Raw genomic sequence first — 14,110 nt, forward strand, 5'->3', positions numbered from 1 at the left:
CCCGGCTAGTTTTTTGTATTTTTTTAGTAGAGACGGGGTTTCACCGTGTTAGCCAGGATGGTCTCAATCTCCTGACCTCGTGATCCACCCGCCTTGGCTTCCCAAAGTGCTGGGATTACAGGCTTGAGCCACCGCGCCCGGCCAGGAGACCATTTCTTATGTACACAGCACTAGATAACAATTGCAGGCCCACTGCTGGCCCAACAGAGGGCTGAAATTAAAATCCAATTCCAGGCAGGGCATGGTGGCTGACGCCTGTAATCCCAGCACTTCGGGAGGCCGAGAGGCGCGGATCACCTGAGGTCAGGAATTCAAGACCAGCCTGGCCAACATGGTGAAACCTCATCTCTACTAAAAATACGCAGATTAGCCAGGTGTGGTGGTGCCCACCTGTAGTCCCAGCTACTGGGGAGGCTGAGGCGGGAGAATCACTTGAACTCTATAAGTGGAGCTTGCAGTGAGCCGAGATCGCACCACTGCCCTCTAGCCTGGGCGACAGTGAGACTATGTCTCGGAAAAAAAAAAAAATCGAATTCACTTCCCTGGATCACAGTGAATCACATAGCTGGGATGTTGGGGTGGCAAGGGGTGCTCCTCCTGGAGGCAGAGAAGGCGGATGAACAAACCCTGCACACATTGCCCCAAGGGCCTCACCAGAGACACTCTCCAAGTGCAGGCCAGGTGCCCGCTCACCAGCTGGTGGTATGCACAGCTGCTCCTGGAACCTGGCTCAGAGGCAGATGCCACCAACAGGGCAGGAATCTTTATACCTGTGTCTTGATGGCATTCTGGGTAAGTTTGTTTGTTTGTTTGTTTATTTTGAGATAGAGCCTCGCTCTGTCAGCCAGGCTGGAGTGCAGTGATGTGATCTCGGCTCACTGCAACCCCCACCTCCGGGGTTCAAGTAATTCTCCTGTCTCAGCCTCCCACGTAGCTGGGATTACAGGCGCCCACCACCACGCCCGGCTAATTTTTGTATTTTTAGTAGAGACAGCGTTTCACCATGTTGGCCAGGCTGTTCTCAAACTCCTGACCTCAAGGGATCCACCCACCTCAGCCTCCCAAGGTTCTGGGATTACAGGTGTGAGCCACCGCGCCCAGCCCTGGGTTATTAACCACCAGAGAAACCTGCCATAAATATGTCCAGTGGGCCGGACTCCGCCTCCCCTATCATCCTGGTCACCCCATGTAGGACCCTGTGGATTTGGACAGTGTGGGAAAAGCCCACGAAACCTGATTTCCACTAGCCACCGAGGAAGGACGTACAGACCATGACCACACTGACCAACGACCTCACCACCATGAAAACCCCTTCCTCAAACCAAGCCCCAGCAGGGCCCAGAACGGGTGTGGACTGCAGGGTCCCCAGCTGGTGAACTGTGGCCCTCCCAGTCCTGAGTCTGAGACCCTGAGACACAACCCCACAGTGCCTCCTGGGGATGAGACCTGCTCCCTGGCCTCCCAAAGCCACTGTCTGGTGGCTTAGCCCTGCACGGCCCCTTGCATGCAGGTGTCTGCACCCCTTCCTCTCCCACTTATTTTAGGTCAGCCCTGCACCACAGGTCTCATTTCTTCACTTTTCCTTGCCCGCCAACCAGAATGTCCGCGCACAAGGGTTCTGTCTATTGGTGTGTCCCTAACACATAGTAGGTGCTCAATAAATGCCTGCTGTTGGATGAAAGCACGGATGACGGGTGGTTCCCGCTGTGACTGGACACAGAAGTGGACCTGCTGCACCCGCGAGGGGCTGCACTGGCTACTATAGGCTGCTGGGTTCTCAGCTAGGAGCAGGCTTCCTCATCCCAGGCCTGAGTTACCCACGCTATAAAACGCCACTATCACGTTCCCCTTGATGGTCCCAGTCAGCTCCACCGTCCAGACCCTGTCCCCAACCTGTCCCCCAGTCTGGGATGGAGGAAGTATGTTCTGGCTTCCGGACACACTGCCAATCATAAGCCTTTGCTTTTTTTCTTTTTTAAAAATGGGTGTTGCCCAGGCTGGAGTAAATTGGCGCAATCTCAGCTCACGGCAACCTCCGCCTCCCGGGTTTGAGCGATTCTCCTGCCTCAGCCTCCCAAGTAGCTGGGATTACAGGCACGTGCCATCATGCCTGGCTAATTTTGTATTTTTAGTAGAGACGGGGTTTCAACATGTTGGCCGGGCTGATCTCAAACTCTTGACCTCAGGTGATCCGCCCACCTCAGCCTCCCAAAGTGCTAGGATTACAGGTGTCAGCCACCACGCCCGGCTGTAGCTTTTTTTTTTTTTTTTTTTCTCCAGACAGTTTCACTCTTGTTGCCCAGGCTGGAGTGCAATGGTGCAATCCTGGCTCACTGCAACTTCCACCTCCCGGGTTGAAGTGATTCTCCTGCCTCAGCCTCCCAAGTAGCTGGGATTACAGTTGCCTGCCACCACACCCGGCTAATTTTTTGTGGTTTTAGTAGAGACGGGGTTTCTCCATGTTGGTCAGGCTGGTCTCGAACTCCTGATCTCAGGTGATTCGCCCACCTCAGCCTCCCAAAGTGCTGGGATTACAGGCATGAGCCCCAGTGTCCAGCAGCTTTAAATTTTTTTGTAGAGATAGGGTTTTGCTGTGTTGCCCAGGCTGCTCTCAAATTCCCAGGTTCAAACGATCCTCCCACCTTAGCCTCCCCAGTAGCTGGGACTACAGACAGGCGCCACCATGCCCTGATAATTTTTTGTTTTGTAGAGATGGGGTTTTGCTGTGTTGTCCAGGCTGGTCTTGAACTCCCAGGCTCAAGTGATTCTCCTGCCCGGGCCTCCCAAAGCACTGGGATCACAGGCTGGGGCCACTGCGCCGGGCTAAGGCCCTGCTGCTTTTTTTTCTTTTTTCTTTTTGGGACAGAGTCTCGCTCTGTCACCCAGGCTGGAGTGCAATGGCGCAATCTCAGCTCACTGCAACCTCTGCCTCCCGGGTTCAAGCAATTCTCCTTCCTCAGCCTCCCAAGTAGCTGGGATTAGAGGCACCTGCCACCAGGCCTGGCTAATTTTTGCATTTTTAGTAGAGACTGGAGGTTTCAGCATGTTGGCCAGGCTGGTCCCGAACTCCTGACCTCAGGTGATCTGGCCGCCTCGGCCTCCCAAAGCGCTGGGATCACAGGCGGGAGCCACCACACCCAGCCAGGCCTTGCTTCTTTGCAACCCACCTGGAAACACGAGACAACCCTACCGAGGCCACCCCCAGCCCGGCTTCTATGGGGGCCACCCCTGTGCCGGCCAGCTGCCCACGTGGGATCAGGCACAGCTGCAGCTTTCACGTTCCTTGTTAAAAATCATAAAAAACAAAATAATGGCAAAGGCCGAAGATGCCGCGAGTGCTGGGCTGGGGATCGGGGCTCGGCGCCTTCTGGGCGTTTCCGTCCAAGGGGTCACCACCCGGATCCCCCGGTAGAGGCGGGGAAACTGAGGCTTGGAGCCAGACATGCTGGGGTTTGGCCTTGGGTCCGCCACGTCCCGTTCACGCCGGGACGCGCCGCTCCGCCTCTCGGCCTCAGTTTCCCCCTCTGTCACCGGGCACAACAAGGGACCTGGGCCGGTCCCAGCCCCCGGAAACGCGCACAAACACGGAACGCAGCGGCGCGGGGGTGGGCCGAGGCGGGAGCGCGGATGGGGCCGCGGGGCGACGTCCTCACCAGTTCTTGACCAGCTGCCGGTAGCGCGGGGCCAGGAACCGGGTCACCATCGCGGCGGAGTCGCACCCTCAGGGTGACCCTGTCCGGCTGACCCGGCCACACTGCGCAGGCGCGACCGCGGCGCGCACGCGCGCAGGGAAAGGGAAAAAAAAAAAAAAAAAAATCAACCTCCGCCGTGCGCGCAGACCCGGAAGCCGCTTACAGTAACTTCCGGCGAGGGTTGGACGACCAGGGAGAGGTGGCCCGGAGTGGGCGGGGTTAGGGCGGGGCATTTTGGGCACGTGTTCTGACGGCCGATTTTGCCTCTAGGCTCCACGGGGCTACCTGCCAATGATTTTATGCGCCTAGCATGTGCCAGGACGTCCAGCGGGGTAGCGTCTTGCCCAGAGTCACACAGAGGGGAAGAGCTGGGACTGGAGCCCACTTTTGGAGGCGTCAGGCGTTGTTCCTGATTCGCTGTAGGACTTTGGCCGAGCAGCAGTGCTTCCCTGAGCCTCAAAGTTGCCAGTTGCCTGGAGGCTGTCGGAAATCACTTTGCAGGTTTTCGTTTGCGAGCCTGGGTGATTCCTCATTCAGGCAGCAGAGGGAGGCCTGGCTCCTTGCACAGTGAACGTCTCTGGATAGTCTTAGCTGATGACAGGCGGGTCCTTCTGCCTCCTGCTTTCCACCGCACCAGGCTCGCTTGGGCTCGCCTTTCTCCAGTCCCTGCTTCCTCTGCTCTCCCACAACCCGGTGCAGCACCGTACATGTTCAGTCAGCTCCCAGCTTCCAGCCTCCCCATACACACCGGGCCGGTGTGGGCAGAAGGAAGAGGGGCACATTCCCAGACACCGCCATGGCACTTTTCTGTCTTTTCCCCCTTTTTCAAGAGTCGCCTCCCTCAGGAAGCCCTCCTGGACTGCCTGACCCCCAGGCACCTTTACAACATGAAAGGAAAGGCCATAACCTAGACGGGGAACTGGGCGTGATTTGTCCCTGGGGTGCCAGCCTCATTTGCAGGCCTCGTGATAAGAAACGGACACCATGGGTTCGTCTGTCTGCCCAGCCTGGCCTGTCATGCTGGGGTCGGCCCTCAGTACTCTCCAAGCCTGCAGCTCTCTCGGGGCTGCGGGTGCTAACCCATCCCTATCCCTGGTCAAGGACTCAAGGTGGGAGCCGGAAATAGGTTTTGGATACCACAGTCTGGGCACTGTTTCTTTTTTCTTTTTTTTTTGAGACGGAGTCTCGCTCTGTCATCCAGGCTGGACTGCAATGAGGCGATCTTGACTCACTGCAACGTCCACCTCCCGGGTTCAAACGATTCTCCTGCCTCAGCCTCCCAAGTAGCTGGGACTACAGGCACGTGCTACCATGCCCAGCTAGTCTTTGTATTTTTAGTAGAGACCGGGTTTCACCATGTTGGCTAGGCTGGTTTTGAACTCCTGACCTCAAGTGATCCAGCCACTTCAGCCTCCCAAAGTGCTGGGATTACAGGCATGAGCCATCGGGCTGGGCGTTGTTTGTAGAACTTTCCAGTTGCCTTGGGGTTTTTGAGCTTGGGATCAGAGAACACAACACCTGAATAAGGCTCTTCCCATTGGTGGAAACTTAAAAAAGTGGGATGCAGGGGTTGACATAATGACTATTAAGAGAAAGGACAGGAACACAAGGGCTGCTGGAATGTCAGCCCAGTTTCCAGATGCCACAGTTTAGTAAGAGTTCACCAGGGGCCGGGCGCAGTGGCTCACGCCTGTAATCCCAGCACTTTGGGAGGTCATGGTGGGCGGATCACCTGAGATTAGGAGTTCGAGACCAGCCTGACCAACATGGAGAAACCCCACCTCTGTTAAAAATACAAAATTAGCCAGACATGGTGACGGATGCCTGTAATTCCAGCTACTCGGGAGGCTGAGGCAGGAGAATCGTTTGAAAACCCGCGAGGCGGAGGTTGCGGTGGTGAGCCGAGATCACGCCACTGCACTCCAGCCTGGGAAACAAGAGTGAAACTGCATCTCAAAAAAAAAAAGAGTTCACCAGAGAGTGAGAGTGATATAAACAAGAGCTGGGAGATGGAGAGAGATTTGTAATGATGCCTGGATCCAGCTGTGCCTGAAGCCATATAACATGACATAGAACTTCCTTTTTGTTTCTTGAGCCGGTTTTTGTTATTTTGTTGGACCATCTGGATGCCCTCTCCACCTTTTTTTGAGACAGGGTCTGGTGTGGCTCTCTTGCCCAGGCTGGAGTGCAGTGGTACAATTACAGTTCACTGCCACCGCAAGCTCCTGGTCTCAAGTGATCCTCCCACCTCAGCCTCCTAAGTAGCTGGGACTACAAGTGTGTGTCACCAGGCACAACCAATTTAATTTTAATTTTTTGAGACAGTCTTGCTCTCTCGCCCAGGGTAGAACATAGTGGTGCAATCTCGGCTCTCTGCAATCCCTGCCTCCTGGGTTCAAGCTATTCTCCTGCCTCAGTCTCCCAAGTAGCTGGGATTATGGGTGTGCGTCACCATGCCTGGCTAATTTTTGTATTTTTAGTAGAGATGTGGTTTTACCTTGTTGGCCAGGCTGGTCTCAAACTCCTGACCTCAAGTGATCCACCCGCCTCAGCCTCCCAAAGTGGTGGGATGACAGGTGTGAGCCACCGCGCCTGGCCAATGCATGTTTTAAAAGTTGTTTTCCAGCATGAATGTAGAGGTGAGCTGGGTGCTGAGTGGTGGACAGGGCTCCCTCAGCACCTTCTGTCAACTCCTGGCCACTCTCTTCCCCTTAAAAAAAAATAGACATGGGGTCTCACTATGTTGCCCAGGCTGGACTGGAACTCCTGGCGTCAGAAGATCCTCCCACCTCAGCCACCTGAAGTGCTGGGATGACAGGCATGAGTCACTGTGCTTGGCTTTCTCCCTAAGGCACTTGTGCACCAAAGGGCTCTCTCCTGGGGGCCAACCCCCTCAAGTGGCCAGGAAGGCACTCCTTCCACCCCAGCCCCACAGGGGACCAGGGCGGTCCAGCTGTGTCCTCGAAGAGATGGAGCAGGGAAGCCTCTGGGCACAACAGCAGATGCCGGTGGGCACTTTAGGATGAGCAGTGCCCTGACGGGTCCTGCCACACCTCTGCCCCCCAGAGAGCCTTGTCCATGGTTCTGTGGGTGTCCGGTTGTGGAGGACATCACGAATGCCCCACTGAGAAGTGCGGAGTTGATGCTGCCAGCAACAGGGGGCCGTGGAAGGTTCCAGAGGGGCAGTGACAGGCTCAGACTTCGGGAGCAGGAAGGGGCAGTGAAGTGGGTTCCAACAGCCCGGGGGGACGTTGGGAGATCGGGAGCCCTCGGGCTGGGAGGACCACAGGTCCTGGATGCGCCCAAGTGCAGCCCCCAGGGAGTTGCTTTTCTCCGGAAGCCAATCCTGCTTCCAGGTGGCCTGGAGCCCTGGGTACAGGTGCAGCTTCCCAGCTGCCCGGGGAGCTGCAGGCCCCTCAGAGTGAGTGACTTCGAGGAGGCCCAGTGCAGAGGGCAGACCACAGTCCTCGCTGCACCCACCAAGGTGAACGTCAGGGGCCGAGAGTTTAGGGCAAGACCTCTGACCCTGCCCCCCACTTCCCTTCCTAAACACGTGACACCAGAAAGAATCCAGGGACTGCAGAGCATCGTTATAAAATGTCACATTTATTGCTACAGTGCTGTTATACACAGGACAGGTCTCTGAATCCACTTTAAAGCGGATCGTTTAAAAGTCCCAATAATCCAGCCAGCTGTGTTGACACGTATAAAATTATTTTCTTTAAAAAAATTTTTTTGAAAACCATCTTGAGGCACTCAGAGCACACCCCCCCCCCCCCCCCCATAATTGTGGTTCCCCGACACTGCTGTTTCTCCCTCCTGGCGCCGGGTGAATCTCGTTTAAATTCTATGCAGAACGCGCAGTTCCAGAGGCTACGGGGCCACTGCCCACCCAGACCTAGGGGCAGGGCCGGAATCAAAACAAGAGGGAGACAGAGGCAGGTTCCCTAAGAGACCAAATCCCCAGGGCGCAGGGGGAACCACAGAGAAGGAAGAGTGGCAGACAGCCCCTCCCCTCCACCTGGCCTGGACTGGGGGCAGATCCCAGGCCTTGAGCTGGCCTCGCAGTTTCCCTTGAATCTGCCATGGGGCCCAGGCTCCCCAGCAAGTCTGGGGAGGGGAGTCAGGCAGTCCAGGCTCTCCTGGGGGTAACGGTGGGAGTCTCAGGGGTGGCACAGGGGCAGACGCCTGACCTGCAGCCGGGGTGAGCACAGCCAGCCCGGGGGTCCGCAAGGCCTCAATGCAGGGAGGGGCATGAAGAACACATGAAGGTGCCCGGCTAGCCCAGCCCACACCTGGGTGCCACAGTGACCGTCACCCTAGCTTGTGTGGAAGTGAACGGGATCTCAGGGCAGGAGACTTGCAGTTTTAAACCCAAGACAGTCCCCAGACAGCTGGGAAGAGCTGGTTACCCTCATGGCAAGAGACCAGAAAAGGGGACCTGGAGAGAGGCCTGGGTGCTGGGACACAGGACACAGATGGGCCCGAGGGGCCACCCTGCTGGTTCTGCAGCCGGGTCGCGCAGCCCAAGGCCTTCGTGGGGCTCACACCAGCAGAGTCTCCCGGCTCCAGCCACTCGCCCTTGGGCCCCACAGAGGGAGGGCAGCAGGTATGGCCCCAGGCCCAGGGATGCTTCCCAGCGTTGCGGGAGACCGGCCAGGGCCCTGGCATCCTGTCTACATCACGATGGCCCTCTGGTGTAATGGGGACATGCTGGGGTAGGGTGGGGGTGTCCTGTGCTGGCTCCTGAGCCGCGTCCCCTCAGAGTTCAGAGTACGAGCCTGGGTCCCTGGGGCAAAGGAGTGCAGGACAGGGTGTCCAGGAAGGTTCCCAGCACCCGGCTCCAGGGTGTGGTCCCCATGCCAGGGGTCACTGGTCCCAACAACATGCCCCGTTTCGGAGAGGTGTGCAGGTTCCAAGGGAGAGCAGCTTATGGGGGCCTGGGAAGGACATCGTGTGGACTAGCCCTGGGGGCCAGAGCTGCTTGGCAGGGTCACCTGGGTCAGAGCCACCTTGCTGACGTCCCTTCCCCCAAGCCCAGGTCAGCCCCCTTCCTGAGGGGAGAGGATGCGGCAGGGAAGCCCCAAGGCGCCTTCATCAGGGAACGCCCACGCATCGCTTTCCACGTGACAAAACCAAGAGGAGAACCCCCAACATCAAAAAAACAAAAGACCCACTGCCTGTCCCCGTTCTGTGTGCAGCGGCTTCCGGGGGGGGGGTGCGGGGGGGCTCAGGTTTACACGGGGTCTTTTTAATACAACGTTTAATCATCTGGTTGATCAGGAAATGCAGTGCTCAGTCTAGAACAGCAGCAGAAATTGCGAGAGACACGGGACTTTTATACAAAAAAATTTGTTGCTTACAAAACATATGCAAAAAAAAAGCTTAAAAAAAACACCAGAGACCAAAGGCAGCATCCTTGCTAATTTTCATCTACATTAAGAAGAAAAAAAAAAAAAATCTTATAACTAATGTTCTTTTTATTTTCCTTAAAAAAAATATTAGGCTTAGGCACAATTTGCTGGTGGCTTTTGAAGCATAAGCCAGGTCTCCACAGCATCCCCCTCGAGTGATATGTTTCCATTTCTCCACTTTTTATAGTTAAGGCATTTTTTTTTTCTGTTCTGACAAAGTGTATGTTTTGTTGCTCGCTGTCAGGTTTTGTTTACTGGGAAAAAAAAAAAAAAAAAAGGTCCTGTCAGCCCAGGCAACAGGGCCAAGACGCAGTTTCAGGATCCACGGGGCAAGTCACAGGGTGACACGGTGGCTGAGATTCGAGGACAGGGGGAGCGAGGCCAGGGAGGGGTGGGCCAGGGTCCCAGGGAGCTCCTGGACCCAGCGTCACCTTGGTCGCCCCCATCACTCCGAACCTCATCAGGTTGGTGTTGGCTCGATGCTGACAACAGGTGTGTGAGGTGTGGACGTGGACGAAGCCTGGGGTCTCGAGTGGCTGTTCTGGGCCCAGCACACAGGGCTGAGAGTGGGTGGCTCGTCCCACGGAGGCATACCTTTCACATGTGCCCGGCGGGGTTGTGGGCTTCGCTCAGGCCTGGGTGGGCAGCTGAAAGCACCATCTGGGGGTCTCCGACCACGCCCGACACCTTTTCCTCTTCTCGCCGTTTCAAACAGGCTGCTTTGGGATTCAGGTTCCGCTCTGGGGGGAGGGGGAGAGCTCTGTGGGAGACGGTCCCCGGGAGGAGGAAGATGTGAGGTGGGAGTGGGGGGTAGGATGTCGGGGAGGACGGGGTGGGGGCAGGGCTCCACGTGTGGTCTCCTGCATTTCCGGCTCTCACCTCCTTCCTTGAGAAGGCTGGGGGGATGGGGTGGGGGGGGTTGTAAAGAAGACAGTGGGATCAGACGGTGTCTGTGGAACGTCACTGGGTCTGAACCCAGTCACAGAGAGAGACACGGACAGAGCCCAGGACCGGCAAGCACAGGAGGACCCCGGCATCTGCTGCTGGGTGTGGGGAGGGGAGAGGGTGCTGGGGCCGCCCTGGCCGGGGAGCCTACCTCGCACCTGCTGCTCCAGCCCCAGGATGACCTGCACGGCCTGCTGCAGGATGAGCAGCTTGGTCTGCGCTTTATCCGACTTGAGGTGCATCTGGCACATGCGCCCCAGCTCCCGGAAGGCCTCGTTAATATCCCGCACGCGCACCCGCTCCCGCGCGTTATTGGCCATGCGCCTCTCCCGGTCCCTCAGGTCTTTCTCCTCCAGGGACAGCACCTCCTCCGTACTGCTGGGTCACAGCACCGAGGCCTCTGTTAGTGACGGGCCAGGGCTGGGCGGGAGGGCGGGGCTGGGTTGTGGAGAGGGTATCCAGCTACTTGTGTTTGTGCTAGTGTGGGCAGCAGTGCGGGTACATGGCTGGTGGTGCGGGCAGCAGTGCGGGCACACGGCTGGTGGTGTGGGCAGTAGTGAGGGTACATGGCTGGTGGTGTGGGCACAGCAGTGTAGGTACACAGCTGGTGTTGGTGTGGGCAGCAGTGCGGGTACACAGCTGGTGTTGGTGTGGGCAGCAGTGCGGGTACACGGCTGGTGTTGGTGTGGGCACACGGCTGGTGGTGTGGGCAGCAGTGAGGGTACATGGCTGGTGGTGTGGGCACAGCAGTGTAGGGGCACAGCTGGTGTTGGTGTGGGCAGCAGTGTGGGTACACGGCTGGTGTTGGGCACAGCAGTGCAAGCACATGGCTGGTGGTGGTGTGGGCAGCACTGAAGGTTCACATGCTGCTGTGTGTTGTCACATGCATGAAAATGTGCTCCTCTGTGTGCGTGGGGAATGTGCTCCCTGGAATGCAGCAGAGCCCCATGGCGGGCGCCTGTGTGTGTGCGACTGGCTGCCCAGGTGCAAGTGCCCTCAGACTCAGCTCTAGGGGAGGCTGTGGATGTGGTCACACCCGGGAAGAACCAAGGTCTGACTGTTCCCAGACGTTTCTGTGGAGGGAGGTGGGGCTCTGCTTCCCCCTCTGGGCCCTCACTGGGTAACTGCTTCTCCCTTGACCCTGCTCACTCTGTGGGCCCCGGGGCAGGGCTAGGGGTGGGGGTGGGGCACAGGGGAGGCCCAGTGCCTGCTCCTCTCTCTGTTCTTCCCTCCCAAGATGATGACTTTCCCCATTCAGAGCAGCTGCTTGCGGGGTGATGGACAGCAAGGCCCGGCCAGACCCACTGTGGACAGAGGGGGCCTTGAAGACACAGGCTCAGCAGGCAAAGGCCTGGGCCACTCCAAAAACCCAAGACTAGGGAGTCCAGGACTCAGAGTCAGGGCTCATATGGAGCACACCAGCTCCCATCCCCCAAGATCCCCACACCCTGAGGGGGAGCCTCAGAAATGCACCCGCCCCCTACAGTGAACTCCGGCTGCCCCAAGATGAGGCTTCCCTGTAGCACCTGACCCTGGCTGCGAACACTGGCTCCCGAGGCCTTCGGGAACCCTGCTGTCACTGCCACTGTGAATGGCTGCAGTGGCAGCTCTGAAGTTCCAGGCACCTGTTCTGTGCCAGGCCCAAGGCTGAGCCCCCTCTCCCGCCAAGCAGCATGCAGCCGGCGAGCGGGCACTGCTGCTGCCGCCGTGGGGGTGCGGGTCCCGGCCCAGGCCTCCGTGCTGCATGGCCCTGCACGGGTGACCTCGCTCTGTTCTCTGGCTCTGTTCCCCGGCTTCCTGCTCAGTAGAAGGGATGCCGGTCCCCATCAAGGCACCTACTGCTGCGGGTTGTGGTGAAGATGAAATGGGCAAAGGCCTGGCCCAGTGCCCAGCATGCCTGCTGCCCTGTCTTAGGCTCTAGGGGGCTGCCTCACCCACCTGCCTGCCCACTCTGCCTTCGGGGCCTGAGGGGATCCCTCCAGGTGGCGGGGGCGGCCCCTGGAGCCCAGGACAAGCGCACAGACCAAACTGACAGGACCAGGGGCTGCGTGCTCCCGGGTCTGGTTTCTTCCCGCAAGCCCTGATGGGGGCTTTGGGGGAGGAAACGCCCTGAGGCTGCAGCCCAGCCGCTCCCGGTGCTCGGGCAGCAAGTGCGAGGTGAGGAGGGGCTGCCACGGGAAGCAAAGGGACGGATGGGCGGGATGGAGGGGAGAGCGGAAGGCAGACAGCAGAGAGGCAGGCTTGGGGGGCGCGAGGCGTGCCACACATGGCTGCGGAGACTCAGAAACCTCAGAGCTGAGGGGACAGTGGGTGGGCCGGGCCGGGGCTCTGGCTCCGGTCCCAGCAACAGTGCTGCAGGAGAGAAAGGGTTAACGGGGTGCAGGCGAGGAGAGGAAGGAGTTAAGGAAGCAGCCACCAGCAGCGGGGAAGGAGTCAGCTCACATCCGGGGGTGGGGGCAGGGTCTGTCTGTATCCTTCATCCCCCTGGCCCTGGGAAATGGGGTGATTAACACCCACCTTCAGATTGGGAAACTGAGTCAGAGGCAGGGGACGGGCTCATGTGGCCTTGCGTGGCATCTGCTCGCGGGGAAGGGGCCAGGGTGGTTTGCACACCAGCTCCTGTCTCTGGGCTCGGGGGACACTGGCCTCTGTGAGCTGGGTTCTGGGCTTCCCGCAAAAGGAGGAGCGGGGCGGGTGGGAGCCCTGGGAGCCGGGAGATGTAGTTCTGAGCCACAGAGCCCAGGCCTGCAGGGCTAAGGGTGTAGAAAGAGTCCGGTCCTCCCACGGTGGAGGAGATGCTGAGGCAAACAGGGAGAAGGGCCAGCAGTCAGGAGGGGACAGTCATGGCGGTGCGGTCAGGGGGGTGAAGGGCACAGTCACTGCAAGGAGGCAACTGCTGCAGAGGGAGGGCTGGCTCCAGGAAGGCGGGCAGGGAAGGAGAGCGAGGGCAGGAACACGAGGGAGGTGGCGCTGCGGGGACGCTGGTGGCCCGCGCCCCCACTGACCTCGCACTTGCTGTTCCAAGTTCAGGATGACCGAGACGGCCTGGTGCAGGATGAGCAGTTTGGTCTGGGGCTTCTCGCTGTTGAGGTGCAGCTGGCACATGCGCCCCAGCTCCTTAAAGGCCTCGTTGATGTCACGGACCCGCAGCCGCTCCCGGGCGTTATTGGCCACCCGGCGCTCCTTCTCCCGCTCGGCCTTCTGCTCTGGGGGGAGAAGGTCGTCCTCGTCCTCGTCTGGGCTACGGGGGAGGGCGCCGGGAGGGGGCCAGAGGGAGACAGTGAGGTTGGGGGACGAGCGTGGGGCCCGCCGACGGCCTCCCGGTGTGGGTGCAGTGTGTGTGTGGCCTGTGCACATGTGCTTCCTGATGGGGTGGGGGTGGGGAGGGCCGAGGTGGGGGCTGGCACCTGGTCCGGGCCCGGGGGGCCTTCAGCTCCTTCTTCTCCTCCTCCGAGTGGTCAGCCGCCGACGTGTTCTCCTCATCCTCCTTCTCCTCCCGCTTGATCTCGCCGGCGGCCGCCGTGGCACCTGCTCGCCCTAGCCCTGCAACAGGCCTGGGGTCAGGGGCCTGCATCGGCCTCCAGGGCCAATGACATATCTCTCTGTGCTCCTGTGGTGAGGGGCTTGGGCTTTCCTGGAAAAACCAGGTATTTGCCAAAAATAAAAACAAAAAACCAACAACCAGAACTGGATCCCTACCTCAACACGCCATGTGTAGCTACCAATGCCAGACAGATTAAGGACCAGAAGGTGAAAAAGAAAGAGTTTTACCACCTTTGGAACAAAGTGTGCAGAAATTCTGCAGTAACTCAGGGGCAGGAATCTCCTAAAATGCTAAAAGAATGCTCTTGTTTTTTGGAGAAGGAAATTGTTTCAATCATTGATTTAAAAATATGCAACACTTCGGCCAGGCATGGTGGCTCACACCTGTAATCCCAGCACTTTGGGAGGCCGAGGTGGCTGAATCACGAGGTCAGGAGATCAAGAACATCCTGGCTAACATGGTGAAACCCAGTCTCTCCTAAAAATATAAAAAATTAGCCGGGTGTGGTGGCAGGT

General features: G+C 58.4%; 2 protein-coding genes across 2 annotated transcripts in view; both read right to left on the reverse strand.

Moving 5' to 3' along the window:
- The window catches only part of LOC105551955 (cytochrome b-c1 complex subunit 10), a 7,093-nt gene extending 3,298 nt beyond the window's left edge, over window positions 1–3,795 (reverse strand). The window contains exon 1 of the mRNA XM_011997426.1: window positions 3,654–3,795. Coding sequence (XP_011852816.1) covers window positions 3,654–3,703 — 50 coding nt within the window. The 5' untranslated portion in view covers window positions 3,704–3,795. The remainder of the gene's footprint in view (window positions 1–3,653) is intronic.
- Window positions 3,796–7,278: 3,483 nt separating this feature from the next.
- TCF3 (transcription factor 3) overlaps window positions 7,279–14,110 on the reverse strand; it is a 71,080-nt gene continuing 64,248 nt past the window's right edge. The window contains exons 15-17 of the mRNA XM_011997471.1: window positions 13,459–13,594; window positions 13,057–13,292; window positions 7,279–9,846 (exon numbers count right to left, since the gene is read on the reverse strand). Of these exons, the coding sequence (XP_011852861.1) occupies window positions 9,704–9,846; window positions 13,057–13,292; window positions 13,459–13,594 (515 nt within the window). The 3' untranslated portion in view covers window positions 7,279–9,703. The remainder of the gene's footprint in view (window positions 9,847–13,056; window positions 13,293–13,458; window positions 13,595–14,110) is intronic.

The sequence above is a fragment of the Mandrillus leucophaeus genome, unplaced genomic scaffold (genome assembly GCF_000951045.1).
Source record: "Mandrillus leucophaeus isolate KB7577 unplaced genomic scaffold, Mleu.le_1.0 Scaffold54, whole genome shotgun sequence".
In the NCBI taxonomy this organism is placed as follows: domain Eukaryota; kingdom Metazoa; phylum Chordata; class Mammalia; order Primates; family Cercopithecidae; genus Mandrillus; species Mandrillus leucophaeus.